General features: G+C 31.3%; 1 protein-coding gene across 17 annotated transcripts in view; it reads right to left on the bottom strand.

Moving 5' to 3' along the window:
• Window positions 1-27,241, bottom strand: part of LOC148281159 (transient receptor potential-gamma protein-like) — a 369,353-nt gene that overhangs the window by 105,957 nt on the left and 236,155 nt on the right. For all 17 annotated transcript variants that reach the window (XM_088227186.1, XM_088227187.1, XM_088227188.1 and 14 more), the window contains one exon: window positions 17,003-17,166. In XM_088227186.1, coding sequence (XP_088083312.1) covers window positions 17,003-17,062 — 60 coding nt within the window. In that variant the 5' untranslated portion in view covers window positions 17,063-17,166. The remainder of the gene's footprint in view (window positions 1-17,002; window positions 17,167-27,241) is intronic.

Below are 27,241 nucleotides of genomic sequence, written 5' to 3'. Positions count from 1 at the left end.
AAACTTATCCCAAATTTCTTATCATTGGTTGATTCAGAAGAACTAGTGACATCATTCAAAGTAGTTCGTTTCAATTAAAATATTTTTTTTATAACTTTTTAAGTAACTTTGCAGTACAATTAAATGATCTAATTTTTACCGCGCGCAAGAGTACATTTTTTTATCGAATTTCTTGTAGGGCTGAACTTTGTCATTCCGAACATAAACTTTGAATAAGTCAACAAACTATCTGGTTTTAAAGTTGGGTTATTTAATTTTTTACTTAACTAATTTTTCAAGTTGGTTTCTTGTACATAAACTAACATTCAGACGATCTGTATTTGTATTTGATATTCAATGTTAAAATTACAATAATATGACACGTATTTATTTTGTATTATTAGTTTTTTCTTTTCATTTTCAGCCATCTCTTCACATGTTTATTATTTATCTAATAAATTTGTGAATGCGTTTTACTCAAAAGTCTTACTAAACATTGCAAACAAAACATATATGGATCAGTCTTCGGACCGATTCATTACTTAATATATTGTAATTCAATGGAAAACCATGTAAAATTTTCGAATTGCTTCCAATTCGCAGACGATACTGCCCTTGTAATAAGCCATTCAAATGTAAAAACTGCCCAAAAAATGCTTCAAGAAGATTTTTCAAATCTCATTAAATTGGCGCATGACTATGGCTTAGTAATAAACTCTAAAAAAACTAAAATTGTTCATGTATCCTCACCATATATTACTAAATGTGAATTTGAAAAAGAAATACAAGCGCATATAAATTTTTGCCTTCATTCAAATTTTAATACAGAATCAGATAAATGTAATTGTCCTATTATAGATGTTGTAAATAATCATAAATATTTAGGATTAATTATTGATTCTAAATTTAGCTGGGGTGTTCATATTGATGGAATCTGCGACAGATTAAGGTACTGGTTTAAGGTGATTTATAAAATTAAAAGCATACTACCTTTCAAAACGTTAAGATACATATATACCTCGCTCATTGAATCCATTATATCTTACGGAGTGCGTGTCTGGGGTCTCACCTTTCAGTCTCATCTGGGTAAAATTTATGATATTCAGGTGAGACTGTTGAGGGGGATTGTACCGGATAGGGTAATCCGTGAGGCGAAACATATGGGCGAAAGTGTATATTTTTTTTTAAATTCTGTAATGTCCTGCCGGTAAAACAACTTTGTGACTACAAATTGATTGTAGATCACTTTGTTCAAATGTAGACTTCAAAAAAATCAGTGTAGACTTCAAAAAAAAAATTTTTCAAACGCTGTAAAATGAAACATTTTCCGGTGTGTAATAAATTTATGTTCCTTTAATTTTGTTCATGTTACAATCATATCAAAATTTTGAATCAATAAAATATTTTATGAAAATCTTTCTCCTCCACTCCATTTCCTCATCCCTCAACCCTTTTACGAATTTTTTTCTCTCTTGCTTTCTATAATATATTATTTTTTCTCTTTACTGTGTAAGATGTTCTCTCATTATATTTGTGAAAAACTAAAACTGGATGTCTGTACTATTTTTTATGTTTTTTTAAAATAAAACAACTCTTATTTTTCCAAAATAAATAAAAAAATAATCTAATTTATTTTTTATTTCCTGATAACGATCCGGATACTTTGAAATCCGGATGACTAGAGTTCGGATTAACAAAGTTCAACTGTTTATCCAAAGTAGGTATTATAAATCACTATATAATCGCAATTTAGCAAAGGCACGCCCGACGCGGCGCCGGCGCCCGAAAACTCGACAAACTATGTATGTGCGTTATAATGGGTGCGTCATTTGTTTGGGGTGAAAATTTTGAGAAATGATAGGAAGTCCTACTTAGTTTTATCTCACTGTTAGTCGTAAAACATCGCTTTATCTGTTTTTTACATGTTTTAAAATGCTTTTTAGAAGAACTCATTTATTTCATCTAAACTGCTTGTTTGTTCTGAGTGATAATTTTTTTCATCTAGTGGATTTATTCCACCCAACCACTGAAACAAAACTGGCATAACATTATCCTGATCGTAAATTGTATAAACAGTATTTATTTTATGTACGTAAACACCTGCTTCTTTAACATAACGAAATGGTCAACAATAACAGTGCATCATTGTTTTTTTGTTGTAGAAATAAAAGACTAATGACACTTACTTAAATCCACAAATTTGGAATAACAGCGACCTGTTTTGGAGATATCAGCGAAACACAAACCACATGAAACCGGTCACTGGTTATTCTGAATTTGTGGATTTAAGTAGCAGTTGCGTGGTGGGGAAAGGAAAGAAGTGGACTTTATAAGAATTTTGATTATTTATTTTATGGTAAATATAAATGAAATAATTTCTCGAGACAGCTGTGTAGACAATTAAAGTAAAGATAAAGTAAAGTAAAGTAAAAAAAAGTAAAGTAAAGACAATTAGTTAGGAAGTACACGGCCTTTTAATATATATCATCGTGGTAAATAGACACTACATTAGAACACTTAATGCAGCATATATTGATCATCTGTTACATGAAATCGATCAATTTAAATATTTAGGTACCAGTTCGGAGATAGGGAAATATTGCAGTATTAAACCACTTTCAAAACTTATGTTTAACGTAGGCCCTGCCAGTAATAGGCAAATGCGCTAACCACTATACTACAAGAACGATTTATCCTTATTCAATTTCCGTCGAATTCCAAGCAGTTGTCAAGTCGAAATCACTCGTTTAGCGTTTTGGTCATATTTCATACACAAAACAGTATTCTTTATTAGCTCGTACACAAAATAAACGAATTTCCAAGAAGATAAACTTCCAGTACTAGTGTAAAAAGATTTGGACATTCTTAAAATACATAAATATGAAGTGATTATTAATATATAAGACGGTTGTATTGATATTCATATATTATATTGATTGTACACAAAAATTTACTTAGTACCTACGATAATAAAATAATTTTAAACTATTTAATGGTAAAACTACGGTAATTTGGTTATACTTTTATTTAAAAATATTATGGTTTGAATTGAAAATTGCTCAATTTTATTCTCTTTCTGCTATCAAAAACTGTTAGCTATAAAAAGCTGTTATTGGACGTTAAATAAAGTAGTTTAATTACCTGAAGAAGTAATAAAAATGCCAAAAACGTTTAATGTGTTAAAACACACTGTTTTAGTCATTCGTTTAGTTTAAATTTATTGCAATGTCTAGTTCTAGTCTAAAAATACTCACCAAAAATAATTAAAATCCTCTTGTAAAGAAAGTTTGGCTAAAAACGGGTTGGATTATGGCAAAATTAAACCAAATACTTAGTTAATTAAGTAATTCTCTAAAATCTGGCCTAAATCCAAGGTAAAATACTGAGTAGCCTTTATAAGGAGAAAATAAGCCATGGCGTTCTGTAATGGGTAATCATAAAGTTAACGTTCCACTATTTATGCCATTATTAAAAAAAAAATAGAATAGAATTTTAACTATCATAGAAAACATTTTTGAGAAGGGAATTTGGAAGTCTAGGCGTTTGCAAAGATTACGACCTGTCATTCGCTGGTTTAAGAGTAAATGCCAAGACTTTCATATTACTCCTCTTTTCCTCCCCGTTACAACAAATTTTGATCCATTGGGTCCTGATATATTAAAAAAATATATATTTATTACACTTCGTTTATTTTTTATCGTTTTTGCGTTCATTTTTTGTCCCAGTCAGGAAACTTTAAGCTAGTCAGCTAGAAGTTTCCTTAGTCAAGTCTGGACTTAAAAGTCCAAACAAGTTGTTTTGTTCATTATTATAGGAATAAAAGAAACAAATAATCAAATAATAAAATAATAACCCATATATTTTTGATTTTCATTTAGTTATAAAGGTGCTAAATTTTATTTAAACTATTACAACAGAAATGAAGAACATTTTAGAGAAGGTAATATAGAAGTCTAGACATCTACAAGGCTTATGTCCTGTCGTTGGCTGGTTTAAGTGGCCACTTTACACACTGTGTAACATTCACCATTCCGCCCATATTTAAACATCTTTATTCTTTTAATTCTTTCACCTGTTGATGTTTGGGAAGTTAAAGAGCTAAAATTTTTATTTATGCGGGTGAGATTAATTTAATTGAATTATTTCACCTACATATTAGGCAACGGCTGAAAAATTATTAATTTCTATACTTCTTCATGGACCAGGTGGATTTATCAACAATAATTTGAGTTTGTCCAAATTTTTGTAGATAAGAACTGGATTTAACTCCCTGGGAGCTGTTAATATTAACATATTACACCAGAGATGAGGAACATTTTAGAGAATGTAATATAGAAGTCTAGGCATCTACAAGGCTTATGACCTGCAATGGGCTGGTTTAAGTGGCCACTTTACACACTGTGTAACATTCACCATTCCGCCCACATTTGAACATCTTTATTCTTTCAATTATTTAATCTGTTTATGCTTGTGAAGTTAAAGCGCTAAAACCTTTATGTAATCCTTTATTTCAATCCTCAATTTAATATTTTAAACCTTTATTTGAATCCAGTCCTTGTCTACGAACATTTGGAGAAACTCAAAATATTGTTGATATTTTTTTAATGTAGATATGATTATTTTATAATGACTTTATTTGTTTCACTGTTGTCCTGAATATGTGTTTTTGTTTTAAATTTTGAAAAATATTATTGAAGTCCCGAATTGAGTTGTAGTAACTTCTGGGAATACAATTCATATGTATTTTACTTTGTGTTATATGATTTATAAATAACAAAAAAATGAATCAAACATGAAAACCCACATCAATACACATAATATTTTTTTTCCCATTAACTCACTAGATTTATAAACTCGCTGTAACTGACAGACATTTTCACGCCATGGTCCAATACAATAAAAAGAATGGTTCCAAGATAGTGAAATACCGGTACTCTTTAATCAATTATTTGCTGTACGTGTGAGGACATCATAAAGTAATTAATGTTTGTTTTAGTGCCTACCTTTTAATCTATACCCACTTTCAGTGTTGCGAGGGTAAAGCTTTAATATCGAATTCAGCACAGAATAACAGATAGAAATTATTATCTTCAATATAATTGAACCTTTCCTCATACATTGAGCGCTGTATTGGTACACCAAATGTTAAGAATCTCATTGCCATGTTACGCAATCGTAAAATGATTAGCCTTACGCTTCAGGTGTATGCAGCTTAATTTATAACGTGGACAAATTTAGTCAGCAAAGTAAGGGCCCTGAAGAGAGCTTATGAGGATATTCAGGGCTACGAAAAATGAGATATAATAAAAACGTTTTACACGCGGTAAAATTAGAGCGTTTAACCTTTTCCTTACCAAGCATCCAAAAATTACACATGATCCGAACGGGGGGACCAAACGACCCAGTGCAGCGCCTACTTGTATATAGCGTCACAAGAATAAAAAAATTGAAGTTTTTATGATAGTGCAATAATTTATTCATGTTTTCACGTACTCGTGGTTCTCGTGGTGTAATGGTCAGCGCATTTGCCTACCATGCAAGAGGTCTCGGGTTCGATTTCCGGCATGGTTGATATGAAATATTACTTAAAAAGGTGTTTTTATTCTAAAATATTTCATAGTCCCTAGACTGGTACCTGAAGCGTGAGACTGATCAGCTTACCTTCATGTGACAAAAAATAATCAAGATATGCTGCGATTGGTGTACCAATGCAGTGCCCTATGCACCATTAGGTGCGGAAAGGGAATGATGATGATGATTTCACGTACATATATTTTTCTCATTCGTGTATTTAATTCATTTTTGTTAGTTTGCCGAATGCTAATGTACATAAAGTGAAATCGACCCTTGAATTATTTACGTCTTTTTTTGTTTTAATATGAAACGATTTGAAAATTTGAAAACAAAAACAGGAAAATGCTTCTTTGTGTTATTTTCACGATTGCAATAAATATACGGCAAATAGCTTCAATAATACTCGAGTTATCGAATTAAAATCGGTCTATGGGGGATTCGAATCCCCCCCCCTTCGGTCTGGCTAGGTTAATAGTACAGCTTGCCCACCACATACCACACACCGCATCTGAGGACATAAGTCTTTTTGGCGGTGCCCACATACACGGAAATGTTGCTCGTGACCGAACGAGAATAGTTGCCCGAAGGAGTTCTCTGTAATCTGGTAGCCTCAACATCTTTGTTCTGAAAGGAAGTAATCCAGAAGTACATAATATGTACTTCTGGATTACGTTTGCTGATTTTTAAAATTATTCAACTCTTCTTTACTAAAACCATTAATTTAATATATAACTACGCTCCTTTTGATTGAATTATTTACTACTAAAATAATATAATTAACATAATATAACTTATGAATAACTTATAATAATATAACTTATGAATATGAATAACTTCATTCCATTAACAATGTATTATCTAAGTATGTATCCTAAAATATTTCGTCATTCATCTATAGGTATGTAAACTTCCCTGTCAAAAATCAAGTATCATGCTAACTTTATCTGTTAAAATGTGTATTTCCCACTCTGTTGTATTTTGCCATGTGTTCTTTTCCCACCTGTTAAATAATAAAAGCTTAATCCCAATTTCTGTCCCAAAAATGAACTGTTTAGTAAACTAGTTGTAAATATTTACGTTTCTGTCCCCTGTTAAAATACTTATTTGATCTTATCTCCAAAATATGTTAAAAATAGTATAAAAGCTGTAAACGTTGTAAACAATTCACCAGTCTTGAAGATGACTACTTAGGCGAAAGCGCTCGTTGGTCAAAATAATAAAAAGTAATACTAAACCAAGAAGTTTCATTTATAAATGTATTTATAATTTTATCATAATCGTTAACTATGGAGTTTTATCAAGAAATATCAACAAAAAACATCAATATTATCAATTGTGTACCTGTTTTTTTTCTAAATGATTCTTGAAACTTTGATTTTGTAATATTTTTTTTTATTTATTTCTTAAGTTAGCTTATATTAAAACTAATATAAACTATTATGTACATTTACATCATCTATATATATTTACATTTCCTTACAGTAACTTATACATTTATTTTTAAATTCTTTCAGACACTTTTCATTCTTCATACATTCAGGCATCTCATCATACATTTTTAAACCCTTATACATCAAACAATTTTGCGACTCAGCTCTTTTCAATAATGGTAGTCTTATTTTATCCTTTTGTCTAGTAGCATATTCATGACAATTTTTGTTTAAGACAACTTTATCCTTAAAATATTTTGGTAATTTATCGTGAAAAAAATTATGTATAAATATCAACATATTAAATTGAAGTCTCCTTCTTACAGATAACCATTTTAGTTCATCTCTCATTTTTTTTACTTTGCTATATTTATTTTTCTTAAGAACTATTCTCATCGCTTTATTTTGTAAAATTTCTAGTTTATTTAAATTTCCTTCGTTTGCTAAAAATAATATTGTTGAGCAGTAATCTATATGTGGAAGAATTATTCTTTTGTAAATTAGTTCTGCAGTATCTTTATTTAATTTATTTCTCAATCTACGAAGGAAAAATATTTTTTTTGATATTTTTTTATTAACGTGTTCAAAATTTGCATTTAATGTCAATTTTGAATCAAGTATTATCCCCAAATATTTCATTTCATTAACCTTTTCTATGGTTTCATTATCAATAAGTACATTCATCCTTGGGTTTGGCTTTTTCCTTCCTAACTCCATGTATTTTGTTTTTCCAACATTAAGCTGAAGTTTATTAATTTTGAGCCACTCAGGTAAGTTTGTTTAAATTTTCTTGGTCTGATAAAAATAATATGCTGCTACAGTAGTTAATGTGTAGTTCAATAATCGTGTTATAAATAATTTTGCATGAATCCTTATCAACAAATCTTCTAATTCTTCCCAAAATTGAATTATATTTTGCAACCTTTTTTGTTACCGTCTTAGTATTTTGATAAAATGTAAGTTTGGAATCCATAATTACATCCAAATATTTATTTTCACTTACTTCATTCAGTTTTCATAATCTACTACAATTGACGGCGTAACTTATTTTCTTTTGTTTATAATTAATTTTAATTAATGACTTTTTAGCCATAGAGATACATTATTTAGATCATGATTCAATTTATCCATTATTGTTTTATAATTTTCTCCTGATATATATATTAACGCATCGTCTGCAGAGAGTCATATTTTAGAATATTTTAATGTCTTTACAATATCATTAATGTAGATAACAAATAGAACTGGTCCGAGAACAGATCCTTGTGGTACTCCTAATGCTATTTTTAACTAATAGTGCGTTGTATTTGAATTTCATTTTTAAAAATTTGATTGATTATTTACCAATTTCAAACATATTTTTATTACCTGACTTGGTGTAATGTAGAATGCATAATAATTGTAACTTCGATATTCCAACTCTAACATATAACCCGAATAAATAAAATGTGTAATTGTAATTAACGTTCTTTTATCTATCTATTTATCTTCTACAAATTTACCACCAGGTGACATAATTAGGTTTATCCAACCACGAACATTTGAAACCCTGTGCATCAATGTATTAAAAAAAATAAAAAAATACGGGGTCAGTGTGTGGTGATATACCGGTAGTATAGTTTGTATGTAAATTATAAATTCCCCATAGGAAAGTTAGTAGGCCAGCACTAAATGGCAGAACGTACCTAAATAATCTAGTTTAATTAATATTCCCCAGTCAGTTGAAAAAAGTTTTAAAAAATTTAGACTCACCCCATCAAACTTGTTTTGTTTTACAAAACCATCTTTCATTTTATAAAACCATCTTTAAAAACTTGTAAACTTAGATAACTATATTGTATTAATCTAAGAAAAATAATTTTGATACTGTGGTTATATTTGCATTATAACATCACGAAATGCAACTAACAAAATCTTTCACAAAAATTAAGTTTAAAACTCATTTAAAAAAAAAATAGATTGAATTATTATAATTATTCTAAATTGCCTTAAAAATAAATTCCCAATAATTTGGTATCATATTCTGGTTGCAGTTCCGCGGATTAGTGTCGTGGACTGACATATCAGAGGTCCGAAGTTGGAACCCCACTCTATCTCAACTTGATTCCCATTTTCTAATAGTGAGTTATTTACAACTCGTTGAAAATTGACCCTTAAATTGAAATATTTGGTAAATTAAAAGAACGCAAATACTTGTTTTTTCTTTTTAAAAAAAGGGTTTTCAAATACTTATAAACAGTAAATAACATGCTCACAAAGCAATACGAAGAACTAACTGTCTTCTACTTACAGAAATCAAATAGTGACTTATTTTGACATACGCTTTAGTAATAAATATAATTCATTTGAAATTAACGGCGCCCTCTTTATAATTATGTTTTCTTACCATGAAAAAATTTAATGTTTTTTTTGCGGTTCTAATGATTGATTTATCTGAAACAAAATACGGAAATACGAGTATCACATACTACGACCACCGATGAAATTATATGAAATAGATTTAAATAAATTAAATTGAGTCTTCAAAATCAATACGGATATTATGGAGAAATGTTTTCATACATATCTTTAAAAAACAAATTATTAAAAAATGTGTCCCTACAAAAACGCGACATGTTTGACCTTGATAATTGTGACGTTAAGAATCGTGACGATTTTCTATTTAAATTTTAACAGTTACAAACAAAGTTCTAAATTTATATGAATCGTCACGTTTTAGGGGTGTGGTAATGCAATGATCATTTTCGCGGGAATCAAAAATTAAAAAATATTTTTCACGCTTCTAATAAGTAGTAAAAAACTATTTTGTTACTTGACAGTATTTTATTGACCCGTACTTATTTAAAATTAAAAAAAAAAATATTCCCCTACTACAGATTTTTTAAATTAAAAAATAGCAATAAAAAAGTATTCATTGAAAACCAATTAACCGCAAATGTCTATTAACACTAAATAAGGTTTATTAGGTCCAAAGAAGAAATACAGGAAATTCCTTCTCGCCTTATAGAGGCATGTATTAATTGAGTGGAGAGATTCCTGGCGACAAAGTCCTTCAAATATCTACTTCTCTTTACCTCACCTTGCGCTTTTCTCTCGAGAAAACTTATTTTATTACCGGGTCCCTATGCTCCGTAGAGCGAGACAGCCGGTCCAGAGCCCCCTTGAAGAGACAGAGACGAATTATTTGTGTGTTGTGAGTAAATTGATTTTGGTTTAAGCTTTGTTGACCGAACTATCTCCTAGTGACGGAAGAACCGCCAAGGCATTAAGGCGTCTTTCTTCGCAAGTACGTTGTAATGAAAATAAATGACAGTTTGAATGGTTTTAATCAAATGTTTCCCGGGAAAATCTTGTCTAATGGGTCGCCGGAGTTACACAAGTTCCACTTCACTCCGTTATATGTTCTGGTTTCGACGTAAAAGATTTCATCAATTTTATTTTCTTTATAGAATATGTCCCTTTAGTCCACTTGGCATTGTTACACTTCTTTGTAATAGTTCGTATCGAATATAATTAATTAACCCTTTGATCCCCGAACATACAGTTGAGATATTGAACTTTTTCTTTTTGAGTTATGTTATTTATAGCTTGAAAATGATCATGTATTATTCGGTTTTTTTATTTAAACTCTATGTATGTTGTAGCGCCCCTTTGTGAGGAGCGTGAAAAATTTCCAATTTTTACAAAATAAGAGAATGTCAACACTCAATGAATCAACAGATTTCAAAGATTTACAAAAAAATTGAACTTCAATTATATAAAAAAATTAAATAGTGCCTTTATTGGTTGACAGCTTCGCTCTGTACATTGTCGAACAAATAAATGCAGATCAAATCAATCACTCAACCAGTAAAGATGAGAATCTTTCCAAAACATGGACAGTAATTATGTCCGACCTTCACACAAGATGTGTGAAGAATCAAGATAAAAAAATAGGATTCAAAATTTAAATAATCTCGGAGCCTTAATAATCACTGTGTATTGCTAATTAAATATGTAGACCAGTAATTGCAAAATAACAAAGGCATTTTCTCGAAATTACAATTTTATTCTTACAAACAAAAATTAAAAAGTTTTATGCGTTTACTTAGGTAAATATAAAATCTAGAAGTCCAAATTTCAATTGATTTGGAAATTAAATACAAATAAAAAAATAAATATTAAATATTTGATTTTAGACACCAATCATTCAAGTTAAATTCTTAAAATCTTCTTTGTAGACATTCAAAGTTTTTTTTGTTACAAATAGCCGGAGTATTTTGTGAAAGGTTCTAGTTTTTAAAGGTACATCCGGGTAACATCATAGCGCAAGCCACAGCTGACTGCGTCGTTCCTCTTAATAAAACTCAGACCGACCTTATTTTCGTCTTAAAACTTGACGTAAATTGTCAAAATTTTGACAGATGTAATAAAAATGGTAATAAACCATAAATTTTAAATGTAAAAATTATAATGGGGTTTTTAGGAAGTCTATAATTATGGACAAAAATACATCATTAGATTCCGTGTTCTGGCAAATCGAAATGAAAATACGATTACAAATTCAATAACATAGTACTTACATGCCGTAAGGCGATGCTCCCACGATATAACAAACTACATTTTAGTTTTTGTTAAGTTACACGTTTATTCACGAATTTCACCTGTCACGGGCGGCCTTTGCTTTTCAAATGCACGGTCTGTCGCGGTATTGCCATATTCGAATTTTGACGTACCAAAAAATATTATTAGGACCCGTGCTTAAATGGGGCAGGATGAAATATAATCGTAACAATGTAAAAAAAAATGTGGTACAAATTTGTACCATCGTACATTGCAATATAAAAAGTTGTTACTTTTCCAATACAATATATTTACAAAAATAAAAAGAAAACCCGTATTGTAAGCAAACCGTAAAAATATTTGAAAAATAAAAGAGTTTGCTTGTAATCATAATTACAATATTGAAGTTTGTAAAAGAGTAGTAATTTTATACAACTAAACGGGTGACAGCTCTACGCAAAAAGGATCTCCACCCGAGTAGCATTTATAGTCAAAGAGAGGAGCCGACATGACCCTAGGTTGGCCCTACTGATCGCCAACAATAAATGCTACCAGGGCAGGAATCATTTTAAGGAAATAATTACTTGAAAATGCCAAAAACTACTAAAAAACATCCAAATGTGTACCGACAGTGATAAGTTAAATTAAACGCATTCTAATATAAAAGATATATAAGTTATTTTACACCAGGGATGATATTCCAAACGCTCTCGCGGCCGCAGAAAAAGCATTTATTTCGAGTATTTTGTATGTAAACATACGAGATAAAAGTATTTTCTACGGCAGCGAGAGCGGTTCAGAATAGCACCGCAGATCAATTTTGTACCGGTAGAGTGCAAAAGGTTCACATACGCATTACGTAGTTTTACTTTGAAATAAGCAAAAACGAAATACAGTTTTTAAAAAGTGCTTCATTTTTTGACTGTTCTTCCAAAGAACGATATTTTTTATTTTAATTAATATTTTCACAATAACTGTAGTGAAAAGGGTTTGATATATTATTGGCAGTGAATTACCAATTTCGTTCTAGAATCCGTGACACTATCGAGTCGCCACAATTTCCCGTCGCCAATATTTTTTTGTTTAGTATGAATAAGAGCATAAAATATTTTTTACAGATACTTTTTCACAATAACAATTTTCCAATGTGAATATGTAAGGACCTTTTTGAAGTAATTTCTTATTGAGATTTTCCACATAACTATTTGACTAAACCATATTCAAGATCACAATAAACGTTAATTTAAAAGCAATACTTTTTCCAAGTTTTTGCAAGAGTTTTCATTTACATATGAGATTTCTTATTTTGTACATCAATAGAGAATTATCTTATAAATGCGAACAACAAATAATAGTGCTAATTTTGATCCGTATACAGCGATCAACTTATTTAATAAATGATTTAAGCACTAACGTACTGACGTATTGACGTACTGACGTACTGACGTGCTGAGGTGATGGCGTGCTGACGCGCTGACGTGCTGACGTGCTGACGTGCTGACGTGCTGACGTGCTGACGTGCTGACGTGCTGACGTGCTGACGTGCTGACGTGCTGACGTGCCGACGTGCCGACGTGCCGACGTGCCGACGTGCCAACGTGCTGACGTGCTGACGTGCTGACGTGCTGACGTACTGACGTACTAACGCATTATAATTGAGATATCAAATGCAATAATGTCTTAAAATGGAGATATTTACAGAATGTACTAACTCGGCTGTAATATTTTCTGAGAGAAGTGTCAAGTAAAAGCTGTAAAACTATTACATTATTGGTTCACGTTGTATTCTTTTTGCATTGAGTTCTTAGAAATTTGTAAAAAAGTAAAATTCAATTGGGGAAATAATCGAGAAACGGGAAATTAATCGAAATAACCGCGACAGTTGGAAAAGCCATTACTGTACTTGAATATTCAATTCGATTTCTTGATCGTTAGCTGACGCTGTTGGGTAGTGGGACTTGAGTGAATGACACTTATTTTTAGGTTTTATAGACGGAATTTAATTGCAAAACCACCGAAATAACACAGCCTTATGATAGGGTAATGCCAGTTTCAAAATTTAATTTAAGCAATTAAAAATTAAACTTTTATTAGTGTTCTTATGATTTGCCCAAATGTTTCAATTTTGGGGCCATTTTCAACGAGTTGGAATCAAGTTGGGGTAGAGTGGGGTTCAAACCGTTGCCGTTGGAGTTCTATTCTGTAAGTCCACAGAACATTAGCCTCGGAACCGCAACCCGATTCGACTTTTCACCTTGACGCAAAACACGTTTTGAAATTAAACAATCGGCACATTATCCGTCACATATCGAAAAACAATAAAATACACAAAAAAACATTTATCAAATAATGTTGCTAATAACAAGTCGTTCAAAACTTAAATGTAAACCTATGTATATTTTTATAAGTAAACTTTTTGTCACAAAAAGTTTAATAAAATAAAGGAATAATCCGAAATTTTATCAACAAAATATTATCATATTTTAAGGAACTTTTGTAGATGGACGAAATTCTTTACCTGGTACCTAGTAAATAAGTCACGTTTGAGTTGAGAATAGTTTTTAAAGAATTTGGTTCCGTACATAATACAACGCCAACGTTCATAATTAAAAGCTGTCAGTACTAAAATGTTAATAAAATTATTGTTATCAGAAATAAACGTTAAAATTGATACACCAAAACTTAGTAAAATAAGTTATGCTTGTTTGCAAAATATAATTTCTTGAAAGTCCTAAGAAACGATTTACTATCAGCAACATGGTCATCACCATTTTAAACGTGATTGTCCCTGATGCCCACAAGATTAAGATGAATTATTGTAAAGTCATTGAATCGTAAAAACATAGAAAAAGGAGGCAAAGAAGGACCCATGTTTAGTTAACAGGATAAAACACTATTTTAGTTAAAAACCAATGATGCAGAGTTTAAAGATTTAATTTTTATTTTCCTTGCGTATGTACCAGACTTTTGAAACGAAAAAAAAGTATTTTAGGCCACAAAACTTGGTTAATCATTAAAACATCTTTGATCATTATATTTTATTCATACAGTTAAGAACTATTTCTTTTTATTTATTTTAATTTTTTCATTGAATTTAAAAATAGGTATGCATAAGTTAAAAATATAAAATACACAGTTAATCGAACACAAAAAAAATCCCACAGAAGCATGGCCTGTGTGTGGGTTTACATTGGAAAAAATCAATAAAAGCAATTAAAAGAATATTATAGATACTAAAAAATTAAAAATAAGTGCTAATATTAAAATAATTTTTTTTGGTAAATAAAAATGAAAAAAAAAAAAAAGTTTTTGCTAATCATTAAAAAAAGGTATTTAAATATGCTCTTTTAATCCATAATTTCAACAAAAAATTGAATAGAAACAAACACAAATAATTCATCTCTACCATATCGTTCTTATGAAATGCATTGAAGAGTTTTGGAGCTGTGAAAAATGAGGATCTTTCCTCGAGTTTGGATTTACGATAATGAGTTTCTATTCAATCAAACTATTCAATCTTTGACTAGATCTATTATTTATTTTAGGAAATGAACTTTGGTGCAAAAATACATATTTTGGACATAGCTGGTAATATGTAGATTCTCATAGCTTCAAAAGTTCAGCTTCCGGAAATAGTTGGCTGAAGGAATTTATATGTAGTGTAATTCTAATAATGAGTTCTTGTACGGTTTCTAAAGGCATAATATGATTATTATGGGCTCCACCCCATCCAATTTTTCAATAATAAACTATTTTGCTAGCATTTTGTATTTTTTTAAATACGATTAGTCCATTTAAGTTGGCAGTCTAACGTTTTTCCCAAATATCTTATCGACTTTTTAGTTTTTATTATTTCACTGTTATAACATGTATCAGAGTTACAGAATTTATTTGAAAACATAAGGTTGCAAGAAGGTTCTTCGTTTTCTACAATCCGGATTTGACTGTAAGCCGTGTTCGAAACTAACTTTGTTAATTAAAAACAGATGAAACCAACACTATCTGTAATTACTAACCAGTACACTGACGGTTGCGACCCGGTTGCTAATAGGTTTTTACAAAGGGAGATACGTAAATTTCAAGTAAAATTCTGCCCACTAAACGGAATTACAAACCACTCGATATGTGGTTTCATTTGCCTCGCGCCTTTCATAGACAACGACTGGTTTGCAACATTTAAATGCGGTCAATTAAATATGAAATGAAATAGAGAGAACATAGAGGATAGAAATACTTTGTTGACATTTCAACCAGAGATTATGTCAACTTTCTAGGTTTTTCTAAATTAAAACGTTCGTAAAAACAACCATTAAATAGAAATGAGCAAATTACGATCAACTAAATGAAGTAATCAAAGCAATATTCCGTAGATTCTTGTCAGTTTTGTTATTGGCTGGAGAAATACAACTTACCGCGGTCAGTGAAAGTAAGAACGCCAACCGTTTCATGACGTTACTACTGAAAAGTGACACACTGATTACAGTCATTTGGCGCGGTATTTGATAAATGTAACTTTAAAAAATCATATCTTTGTAAATAACGCACAAAAAATCATTTTTGCTAGTTAAATAGTACGCTAATAGAACAAAAATAAAAATCAACATCAACGCAAAATCAACGTCTATATACGGATGTGACTCATAGTTGGCAGTTCGTGAATATGTTTATGTAAGGTTGAGTGAACGTTTTGCTATTCGGGGTTACAGTTTTGTAAAATAAGATGCATGTTCTGCAAACCATTATTATATATATTTATTTGAGGTTACACACATGTATAAAATTGCGTAACTATAACAATAGTAACTTGTAGGTAAATACACATAAGCAACCAAAAATATTAAAGAAATAAATACATAAATATCAAAAAGCAAAAAAGGAAAATATTATTAAATATAAAGAAAAGCTTAAGAATTATATTGCGAGAGAAAAAAATAAATCAGACTCGTTTTATGACTTTCAAGTCTAGAACCAAATATATCAGCCTTGTCCTCATACCGATTACCATATCTGTGGAGCCATGGGTTTTTTTTTTTTTTACATATATTTTTTTTTCACCACAACAGGCCAGGAGGCCCAATTACAGCGGTGAATTACATCACAGAACACCCAGGCTTGAGAAAAATCACATTGATTTTTTTGTGTTCTCTCCGGGAATCGAACCCGGAACCTTCCGTGTGTGAGTCAAGCATCTCGACCACTACACCACGGAGGCCGCCGTGCGTGGATAGGCGAGTGCATGTGATAATTGGTCCTAGAACAAAACGGAGATTTGTGGCGGGTATGTCGACCAGGTACACGGAAACACATGTTGGATTGTATGTATGTATGGTTGTGTGTAAGTTCTGCCGTTCATGCCTATGTTTATGTAAGGCTGGGTGTAATTCCGTAGTTTATGCCTATGTTTATGTAAGCCCGGGTGCTGCCGGGTTCGGCAGTCGTAGCTGTGTTTATATTGGCTGTGTGTGCAATCTGGTTACCTTGACTTTCTTGTCGTCCGGCCGATGGTCCTGCGGGTGGTGGCTCAGTAGCTGCGGCATGTCCAGGCGGCAGGTGGAGGGGCGCCGGCCCCCCGCTGCCCCCGTCCCACCACCGCCCTCGCCCGAAGGATTCCCCGTCTCTTCCTCATCCTCGCCAGCGCTCTCTGAAATAAAGAATATGAAATAAGTACATTTACTATGTTTCGACTCTGGTACAAAAACTTGTTTTAATGAAATCAGTTATTTGTTATGTTATTTTGACGTTCACCAAATGATTCCGAAAACATAACCCGTGTTTTGGCAGGGGAGTAAATGCCTAATAATTAATTAAAAACCGTTAAATAACATGTTATTAACTGTTTTAAACGTTTATAAAGTTATACCTAGGCATAATTGAACGTAGTTATACAGAAAGCAGCCAGCCATAGAAAAGTGAAACTGAGATAATAGCCATTTAGTGAAAAGAGTGAATTATTAAATCTACACAGAAGTTTGAATGTTTTTGACTTTAACAAACGATAAACAATGAATACATAAGTTTTTTTTATATTACAAACAAACAAACAAAAATCTTATTGTGTATTTTAAAAGATTTTTAAAGTACCATAAGATTTTTCTAGTTCTGTGGGTGTTTTCTGCAAATTGAGAAATGCCGTTTTTGTGATTAACGCCTTTTCCCGGATGTGATTAATACAGTTTTTTGTAAGAAAGCGGTCTGGCTGTTTTTAGCAGAACAAAGAATCGACCTTACTGCACCCGATAACATCAATATCTAATTTTTCCGAAATTGTGGACTGGCTGCTTTCTGCATAACTATGGTCAATTGAACGTAGTTATACAGAAAGCAGCCAGCTATAGAAAAGTGAAACTGAGATAATAGCACTTTTATAAAAAGAGTGAATAACCAAATCTACACAAGAGTTAGAATGTTTTTGACTTTAACAAACGAATAACATTTTTTTTTAAATATTACAAACAAGAATCTAAGTTTGTATTTGACCAGTTTTAATGATTTTTAACATACCGTAAGATTTTTCTAGTGTTGTGGATTTATTTTTTTTTTAATACGGGAGTTGCTTATTTTTTGCCTCGCTTATTACGTACAAGCCTTATATTAACACTTTGAGTACCGGCCGAATACAAATATAATTTACCCTGTGCCCAGCCCATTTTTGTGAAATTTCATGCTCTGTAAAGGGTTTCTTAAAAGTGTTATAACTTTGAAAATACTAGATTAAATCAATTAAAACTTCTTATATTTATTTTAAATAATTAAATAAGTCATTTTTGTAAGATGGTTTTGCTAACATTGGCTTTTATGGAGAGCCACATTGCGCATTGCAATGATCGCACATATACAGGGCCTCACTCTTTGTTTTGTGCTTTGTATCCCGGAGCCGTGTAAACACGTGATTAAAATAATCATGCGTTGTGTTCTGGTCCCGTGTTTTCACAAATTCTACCAGCAGCAAAAAAATACTTTTAAAAGTCACTAGATGTTAATAAAATGCACCTTTTTAGACAGCTGGTAAACAAGTGAAAACACGAGGCCGGGACACAACGCATGGTTGTATAATCGTGTTTACACGGCTCCGAGATACAAAGTATTAACTGCAAAAGGGATGTTCCTTCTAATTTTTCTGACTGTAGTGTGAGGATCTGGTGGAATAATCGGATGCGGCCTTGTTAAGGAACTTCTCCGCATTTGCTTTAAGAAGAGGAAACCACAGAAAACTCATTCAGGAGAAGCCGGACTATTGACAGGCATCAACAGACCCTTAAAAAACTGGGTGTGAGAGTGTTGTGGGTGTTTTATGCAAATCGATAAATGCCGAAATTTATGATGGGTGCACAAATGTCAAGATCCTTGAAGTGGGTAAGGCTGAGATATGCATTATCGACAGGTACAGCGAAAGAACGGCTAAAAGAATCTACGATGCGAATGTTCATGGATGCAGAAAACGAGGAAGACCGAGAAAGACATGGCACGATCATGTCCATCAAATACTTGAAGATGGACATGTCAAATGTAGGAATAATCAGCGTGCGTGTATGAGAAGATTTATGAATGTAGAGGAAACGAGGTCTGTATGCCAAGATGGAGTGATATGGCATTATATCCTCTCTGTCTACCCCAACGGGGAAACGGCGTGATGGTTTGTTTGTTTTGTTTTGTTTGAGAAATGCCGTTTTTGTAATTGACACTTTTTTCAGAAGGTGATTATTACAGTTTTTTTTTGTATGAAAGGGGTCTGGTAGTTTTTAGCAGAACACAAAATTGACCTTACTGCACCTAATAACACCATCATCTCATTTTTAGAAATTGTGGACTGGCTGCTTTCTGCATAACTACGTTCAATTTATAAACGGCCTCTGTGTTGTAATGGTTAAGACATAAGACTCACACATGGAAAGTTCTGGGTTCGATTCCCAGTAAGAACACAAATATTAAATGAGATTTTTCTTTAGCCTGGGTATACTGTGCTTTTATTCACCTCTGTAATTGTAAGCTGTACTGTCAGGCCTGTAATGGTGCAAAAAAATTAAATAATAATAAGTAAGGCCCTTAATTCACCAATTTATCGCATAAAGCAATTTAATAATAAACAGTCGTTATCAGAGACAAAACTCTACGTGAGGAAAGTATAGTCTAATCTTATATGCAGAGAATAAATCGAAGGTGACGACAAAAAAATGAAAAACTCAATTTTGATGATATTTAATAATAAATAAATCCGTTTTTTAAACTCTCTGGGACTGATTGAATAATTTCAAATGTACATACATTTAATTTATAATTACTTTTTGTAAGCTGATGATGCCGTGCTTTTTCCTAGTAAAAAAACATCCATGTTTATACCATATGTGTGTTAATTAATAAATTTCTGAAAATAGGTTCAGTCATAACCTCCCACTACAATATCTAGAGTTAATTCAATCGTTTTGGAATATAGCGCTTTAATTATTTGGCAATCAAAACATTACAAATACACAAGTCTAATTTGAAAATTACGTCTTGGTTATGTCGATCCAGCTGCCATCCACATTATTAAAGATTAATTAACACCTCCGAGAAATTGCGGATAAATCCGAGGGCCAAAATACTTGACTTCAGACAAATTGAGTTATTCTTGGATAAAAAAAACACCTTTAGTTAGAATAAAATTATGCTCCACATCAAAGTTAAAGATTTTAAAGAAAAAAGCACATAAAAATTTCACGGAAAAGGAATGATGATAAAACAAACAAATAAATAAATAAACATGGAAACAAAAATTGACAGATGTTTTTAATGTGATACATATTGTTGTATGTATAATAAAATGTAAACCCATTAGAACTCAAACTATCCGAATCAATTGGGACCGGACCCTATTTAGATGGTAAAAAATTCGAATAATTGTGTTTTTTCCGAAAAAGGGTATATTTTCATTAATTAATAATTAAATATATGTTAAAAATGGGGGAAAAAAGTATTTTTAAAGAAAAAGAGCTTTTAATGATTTAAATGAAAAAGCAACACTCTTACATGATAAACGTAGTTACAAGTGCTGTACATTAATGTACAGTACGTATACGTACAATCTGAAGATCTCAGTCAAAATAAACTGTTTGGCTGTCATCATTTGTTTTTGGGTAGCCAAGTCGTTATTTTGCAAATCGCAGTGCGTTTCCGGCTTACTTGATTTTTTCTGAAATATTAAAAACGATTCGAATAACTAGCAATTGGGTTAATTAGCGATTTGGATAGTCGAGTTCGGATAATTAGAATTCTATTGTAATTACATTTATATTTTTTTTATATCGTTTATTAAAACTTGTAAATAACTGTTTTAGAAAAATGGGAATCAAGTTGTGGTAGAATGTGGTTCGACCCTTAGGCCTTTGATTTGATCGCGACAATACCACGGGACCAAACTTCGCACTCATCACACATACGTTAAAAGATCAAAAGTTGTTCATTCGAAATGTTTTGATCTTTTTTACTATTTAGTCATTTTATTTTTCTATGTACCTACGTCATTTTTAATGAAATGACGATTCATTGTTTTTACAATTTTTAACCTAACCTGTTTGTGTGGATCTAAAAGCATTATTTTGAATACTAGATTCTTCTTTATTACATGTCAATCGCTCTAAAGAAAACAATATATTGCGAGTTCCGAAAAGAAAATTTTTCTAGGCGTTCGAGATTCCAATAAACAGATGCACGAAGAGTCGATTAATTGAGGCCTAAAAGGCAGATTGAACAAGGCCCTAAGGGTTAAATTTTCGAGCATGTAACAGTATGTGATGGCGCTTGCTAGTGTTCATTTATTTATTTAAAGTTTTTATTGAGTATTTGACAGGTTTATTGCAAAGGGGTTTTTATCTAATAAACAAAATGGTATTTTAATTTTTGAGGCCTTTTACCATAGTACAAAAAAAAGCCTCGATAAAGAAAAGAGACTGTTTTAAATGTTTTTAAAAGTAGGTGAAAAATGGATTATTGTAATAAAGCATTGGCTGTTTTTTTAATACAATTGTAGTTATGCTTAGAAAAACAATGTTGACAACCGAGCTAGCTCTAATTACTATTTTAATATAAAATCTACTACCATGAAATTTCCAATTTTGAAAAGGGACAAAATTAGGTTTAATAAATTCAGAGAACATTATGTCTGTATCCAGTTCTTTGTACCCATTACAAGCGGAGATTTAGAAAAAACATTTTGTAAGGCAAGCCACTGAGCTAACTATTCACCTCGCAACAGTTCACTTACTTCACATAATAGATTCGGGTTGCAAAAAGCCCCGAGACTTGAGTTTTATGAGAATGTTTTGGTTTGTCCAATAAGAATTTTTGTAGGTTTTATGAAAACGAAACCCTTTTGTGTTTCATCTGTCCAACTTCGCATTATTTTTTGACTTACATTTTTAAAATTTCTTCCCTTATTACTTACAAACATTATAAGGACAACCCACAAAAGTTTTGGAGAAGAAAAATATTATGAATTGATTAAGGAAAGACTAACAATGGTAATGTTAAAAAGGGCGGTGAATTTTTTTTTCCTTTTTGTCGTCCATTTTACAAAAACATAAATAAAACATAGGACTTCTTAAAAACAATTGCTCTAGCAAAATCAATGAGTGGCGTAGAGCTTGTATGCTATTGTGTGCATTTGTATTATCTACTTACATATTTAAAATATTATGTAAAAAAACATTTACTACCACAGTTTCACACATCATGACCAATTTGACAGTCACAATAAATCTTCACAGACCGCAGTGACGTCAGGAGCTTTCATAGTAATGACCTCCCCACTTCTAAGAATAAAAATCAGAATCATGACCAATATTGAAGAAATTCATTTGATTTATTTTGAATCGGGTGCCTTTCGGCAAAAACAATAGTTCAATTGTAAAATAAAATATTGGTTTTCAATTAACAAGCAAATTTCAACGGTAAATCGTATTTTAAAATACAAACATTTAAACAAGTATTGAAGAAATTGCAAATTCCCAAAAACAATATTTTTACTTACAGTGTAATGTCAAATAAGTAGATTTGTTTCAGCGTGCCATTCTTCCAAGCCAAAATTTAAAACATAAAAGCATAATTTTAAAACCAAAGTATGTAAATTTAAATTTAAGAAATCAAAATTTAATATTATATGCTAAAAAACCATTATATGCAGAGCTTATTTGACCTTTAAAATTTACGAGGAGAGAAATAATTTTACATTATAGTATTATACTAATATAAATCGAGAGAACTAGACATATTTTCTTACGTCTGAAATCGAAAATATAAAAATATATTCTCTTTACTCCCCAAGAGAATAAAGTTTAGTTGAAAAAGCTCTTATTTCATCGCATTTTTGCCAAAGGCGACGTTCATGATGCACATTTTCTGCTAAGTTTTTAGTAAAACGACGAGAAGACCTTAAGCTTGAAAACGAAGAAATGCTTTTAAGATTTTGGTTAAATCTTTAGTTTATCAGTAGCCTAAGAAGAAGGTGCAATTTCAAAAAATAATAAAAGTTTACTTTTAAGGTGTCTTGGATTAAAAACACACGAATTCAACTAATTGAATATGATAGAAATATTTTTTTGTCCATTTTATTTAAAATCAACCTTTAAGACACATTGAATTTTCCTTAAGGGGAGGGACTTGAGTTGGAAACTACTTTCCTTTGATTTTTTTATTAATGTTTGGTTATTTAATGTAATTAAAAAAACATGTACAGTTGTTTTTCCATTTATTCTATTTTTAATTATTAAATATAAATAATGATCTTTATTCTATATAAAAACATTTTTTTTATGATGTTTTCTTGTATTTATCTATTTATATAATATACTGGTCTTAAACTTTATAAGTAAGTTAGCACGAGTGTCCCCGTTTCTTAGTTAATAATGCTGATATATATTAATAAAAAATATCAGACTAAATTACCCACAATATTTTGAGTTTGTCCAAATTTTTGTAGACAAGGACTGGATTCAACTCCCTGGGGAGCTGTTCATATTAACATATTACAACAGAAATGAAGAACATTTAAGAGAAAGTGATATAGAAGTCTTGGCATCTACAGGGCTAATGACCTGTCAATGGCTGGTTTAAGTGGCCATTTTACACACTGTGTAACATTCACCATTTTGCCCATATTTAAACATCCATATTCCTTCAATTCTTTCATCTGTTGATGTTTGTGAAGTAAAAGAGCTGAAACCTTTATTTATGCGGGTGAGATTCATCTAATTGAATTATTTCACCATCATCTATTACATTATACAAATGTTGATAAATTACCTGGTCCATGAAGAAGTATAGAAATTGAAAAAATATCATTTTCAGGCGTTGCCTGGTATGTAGGTAAAATACTAAAATTTACTTACTTAGTGTTTCACCACAAAGTTAATGCTTTGAAAATAAATAGTAAAAAATAGAAAACTTTTTATCTTAATTTAAGATAATTTTGTTATGCGTGTAATCCGTCTATTCCACGTTCTTACTTAGTTTACGTAAACAAAACTCTTTTAATATTTTACGTGTAAACTCCCCGAGATCACCCGCCCCAAAAAGTTTAATTTGTAAGTCTCGCCTTTTAATAATGCCCAATTACAGTTTGTTCTAGTTGAGTGTGGATGGAGGGGGGAACGGGGAAAGAGCGAGGGTGAAATGTCATTAGCGGCTGGTAGGGATGAATTCTCAATTCAGGGCACGCTCATTGGCGAGCAAATCATCCCTCTAATCAGAATATCGGTTTCGGTTTTCTGATTGAAGCCTGTGCAACGCACACTGAAAAGAAACAGCCACATTTTTGATGTGCAGAAAAAGCTGTAGTCTAATAAAAAAGAAAGGAAATCGTACGATTTAGCTATTTCAAAACGCAGTTTTCCCGGAATCGGACATACAAAAAAAGTAAATATACACGCTCAAAAATAAACTTAAAAGTTTTATCTAACTAAAATATCGACCGGCAGACAATTCTCTTAAAATTTAGAACACACTTTGGTACATTGATTTTCATATAAAGACATACCATTGAATTAAAATTCATTTGGATGATTTAAAGATAACAAATTGATCCAAAGATGTGTGGTAGCAAATTTTTTTTTTGTTAATAAAAAAAATTACGTAATTTTCATTAACTCTATGTGAAATTATGCGATCAATGATCGTTTAAACAAATTAAAGTTAAAATATTTTGATTGATGTAAGTAAATTTTAATATTTAACCACTTACCGTAATTTTGTGTCTACCGATTTCAAGACGCACCCGTCTTTATATCAGGACTTTCACTACACCAACATGCAAATACTAAAATACACTTTCAACTTTACCATCACCGTATACACTATGAAATAAACGAAATAAAACATACATTTCATTAAATTACAAATACTATGTTTACTACGGTGATGGTCAAGATAAAAGTGTATTTTAGTATTTGCATGTTGGTGAAGTGAGTGTCCTGACGAAGAGACGGATACGCCTCGAAACCGGTAAACATAAAAAGTCGGTAAGTGGTCAAATACTTATATTTACAAACATGAATTAAAATGTTTAACCGCAATGTTAATGCTTTGAAGATTATCAATACAATATTTTAGTTCTTACCCTTTTTTATATTACATATATATGATTTTTATGGAAAAATGTTTTGGTTGTTTTTCTTTTCTGCGGTACGTTTTTAGCAAAATATTAATGCTCATATCAGCCATCAAATGGCGTTATATTAGCAGAAATACCCTTAAAAATTATTGTTTTTATTTAATGCATGGTAACGTTATTTTTTTAATTGTGCGATTTTTTTTTTTTTTTTTTTTAAATGTCTAAATCATAAAATTTCCTTATTTTTTAAAGGACTATAGCCTTATTGCATTAGATATACACGAAATAAAATACACCTATAGCTTATCGGGCGTCCACCATTCATTTATAAAGTATCACACTACTGTTCGCACCCGATATAGGGAACTGCATTATTACACTAAATGCAGCATAAATCGATCATCTGTTAGATAAAGGTAAGGTGACCAGCCTCACGTTTTAGGTCCCAGTCAAAGAAAATGATGAATTGCTGTGTAGAACCACCTTTCCAATCAATAGTTCGTTTCATTCTTTCTCAGGAATCGAACCCGGGGCCTCGAGTATGGCAGACGAACGCGCCAACTAATACTCTAATAGGCGAATTTCCCTCTACTCAATTTTCTTATTCAGAATTTTTGCCCTAGAGTAGCTATCGAGCCGAAAGCATTCGTCCGGGATACTAGTTCTATTTCACACACAACTGTATCCTTAATCCGCCCGGACGCAGAATTGTATTTATTTCGTTTAATTAGTTTAATAAGTTCAAATTAAAGTTACAGAATGATTGACCTTACTTATAATGAATTTGGTTTATTTGATATTTTTCAAGTGAACTGTATTTTATAATAAAACCATTAAAATAATAATATTTAAGTAGTGTTGGGAAATAGTCCGGCTCTTTTGTCGGAGTTATCATTTAATGTCCCCGGCTACCGCACCGGTCACACTTCTAGCTCTCTATTTCATGTGCTAGCAGTTCGTACGAACTATGCCCAGAACTCTCCACTTATACGTTTTGCTAGTGAATATAATTTGAACTTTCCCCTTATTGATCCATTTGATTGTAAAAAAATAACATTTAAAATGCGCGTCTTAAAACATACTTTTTTGTCTTATACTTAGTTTCAATAATAAAGTCTTATGTTATCTTATTTTATTTTATTTCATTATATTTTATCTCTAATTCTTAATATTTTAAATATATTTATATTTTCGACACTCAACACTTGTGCAATATTTACACACAGGTCCACCCTCATTCCAATATAACACCCACCCTCTCACTCACTTGCACTCACACAAACACACTAGTATGTATTTTACGTGTATTTCATGTATTTCTGTGGTATCTATGATTGGTTTTATTCTCTGTGTATTTTATTTGTTGTATTTTTGTTACATGTATTACTGTTGATACCCCCCCATAAATAAAATTAAAAAATAACTAAAAAAGGGATAAAATTATATTTTTCTGGCTATAGTCCCTTTAAGCTCAAGGTCCCGGGTTCGAATCCTGACAAGGTTGGCATAAAAAATGTGGTTTTACATTGCAATATTTTATTATCCATTTTATTATTTTTACTAACTAGCCACTCCATATCAAATTTATATTTATTTGGCAATTTTGTGTTTTTTTACACGAGTGTAGTGCTCTGTATGAATTATAGCCTGAGATACTTAAGGAAAACAGATGTTAAAAAAAGAGAGAATTTATGTGTTAGTGTCCTGATGAAGAGACGGGTACGTGTCAAAACCGGCAGACAGAAAAGTCAGTAAGTGATTACGTTCAAATAATTACTAACGTTTATCTTCTATGAACGTTGAGTTAAAAATAAAAATACAATTAGTTTAATATGCAAAGTCGTTGGAGCTTTCACAATGAGTGACAAAAAATAAATTGCTTTGTTCATTAAAAGTTTTCTAATGAAGCGGAAGTTTCCCTTCAGCCATACATTTTCACCAATAAAACGTATTCATTAAATTAAAATACTGAATATTTAAATATTATTTATTTCATGTAAATATTCAAAATTATCTAATGTACACCGTATGGTGCCTCTGGCACTGCGTTGGTACCCAAATTGCAGCGAATACTTATAATTTTTGTTACATGAATGTGAGATAATTAGTATTACGCTTCATGTGCCGGTCCAGG

Source organism: Micrasema longulum, unplaced genomic scaffold (assembly GCF_059751315.1).
Source record: "Micrasema longulum isolate JH-2025_06_02 unplaced genomic scaffold, ASM5975131v1 h1tg000490l, whole genome shotgun sequence".
NCBI lineage: Eukaryota > Metazoa > Arthropoda > Insecta > Trichoptera > Brachycentridae > Micrasema > Micrasema longulum.
Note: the sequence above shows the minus strand (reverse complement) of the source record. Positions and strands in the feature narration are given on the sequence as shown.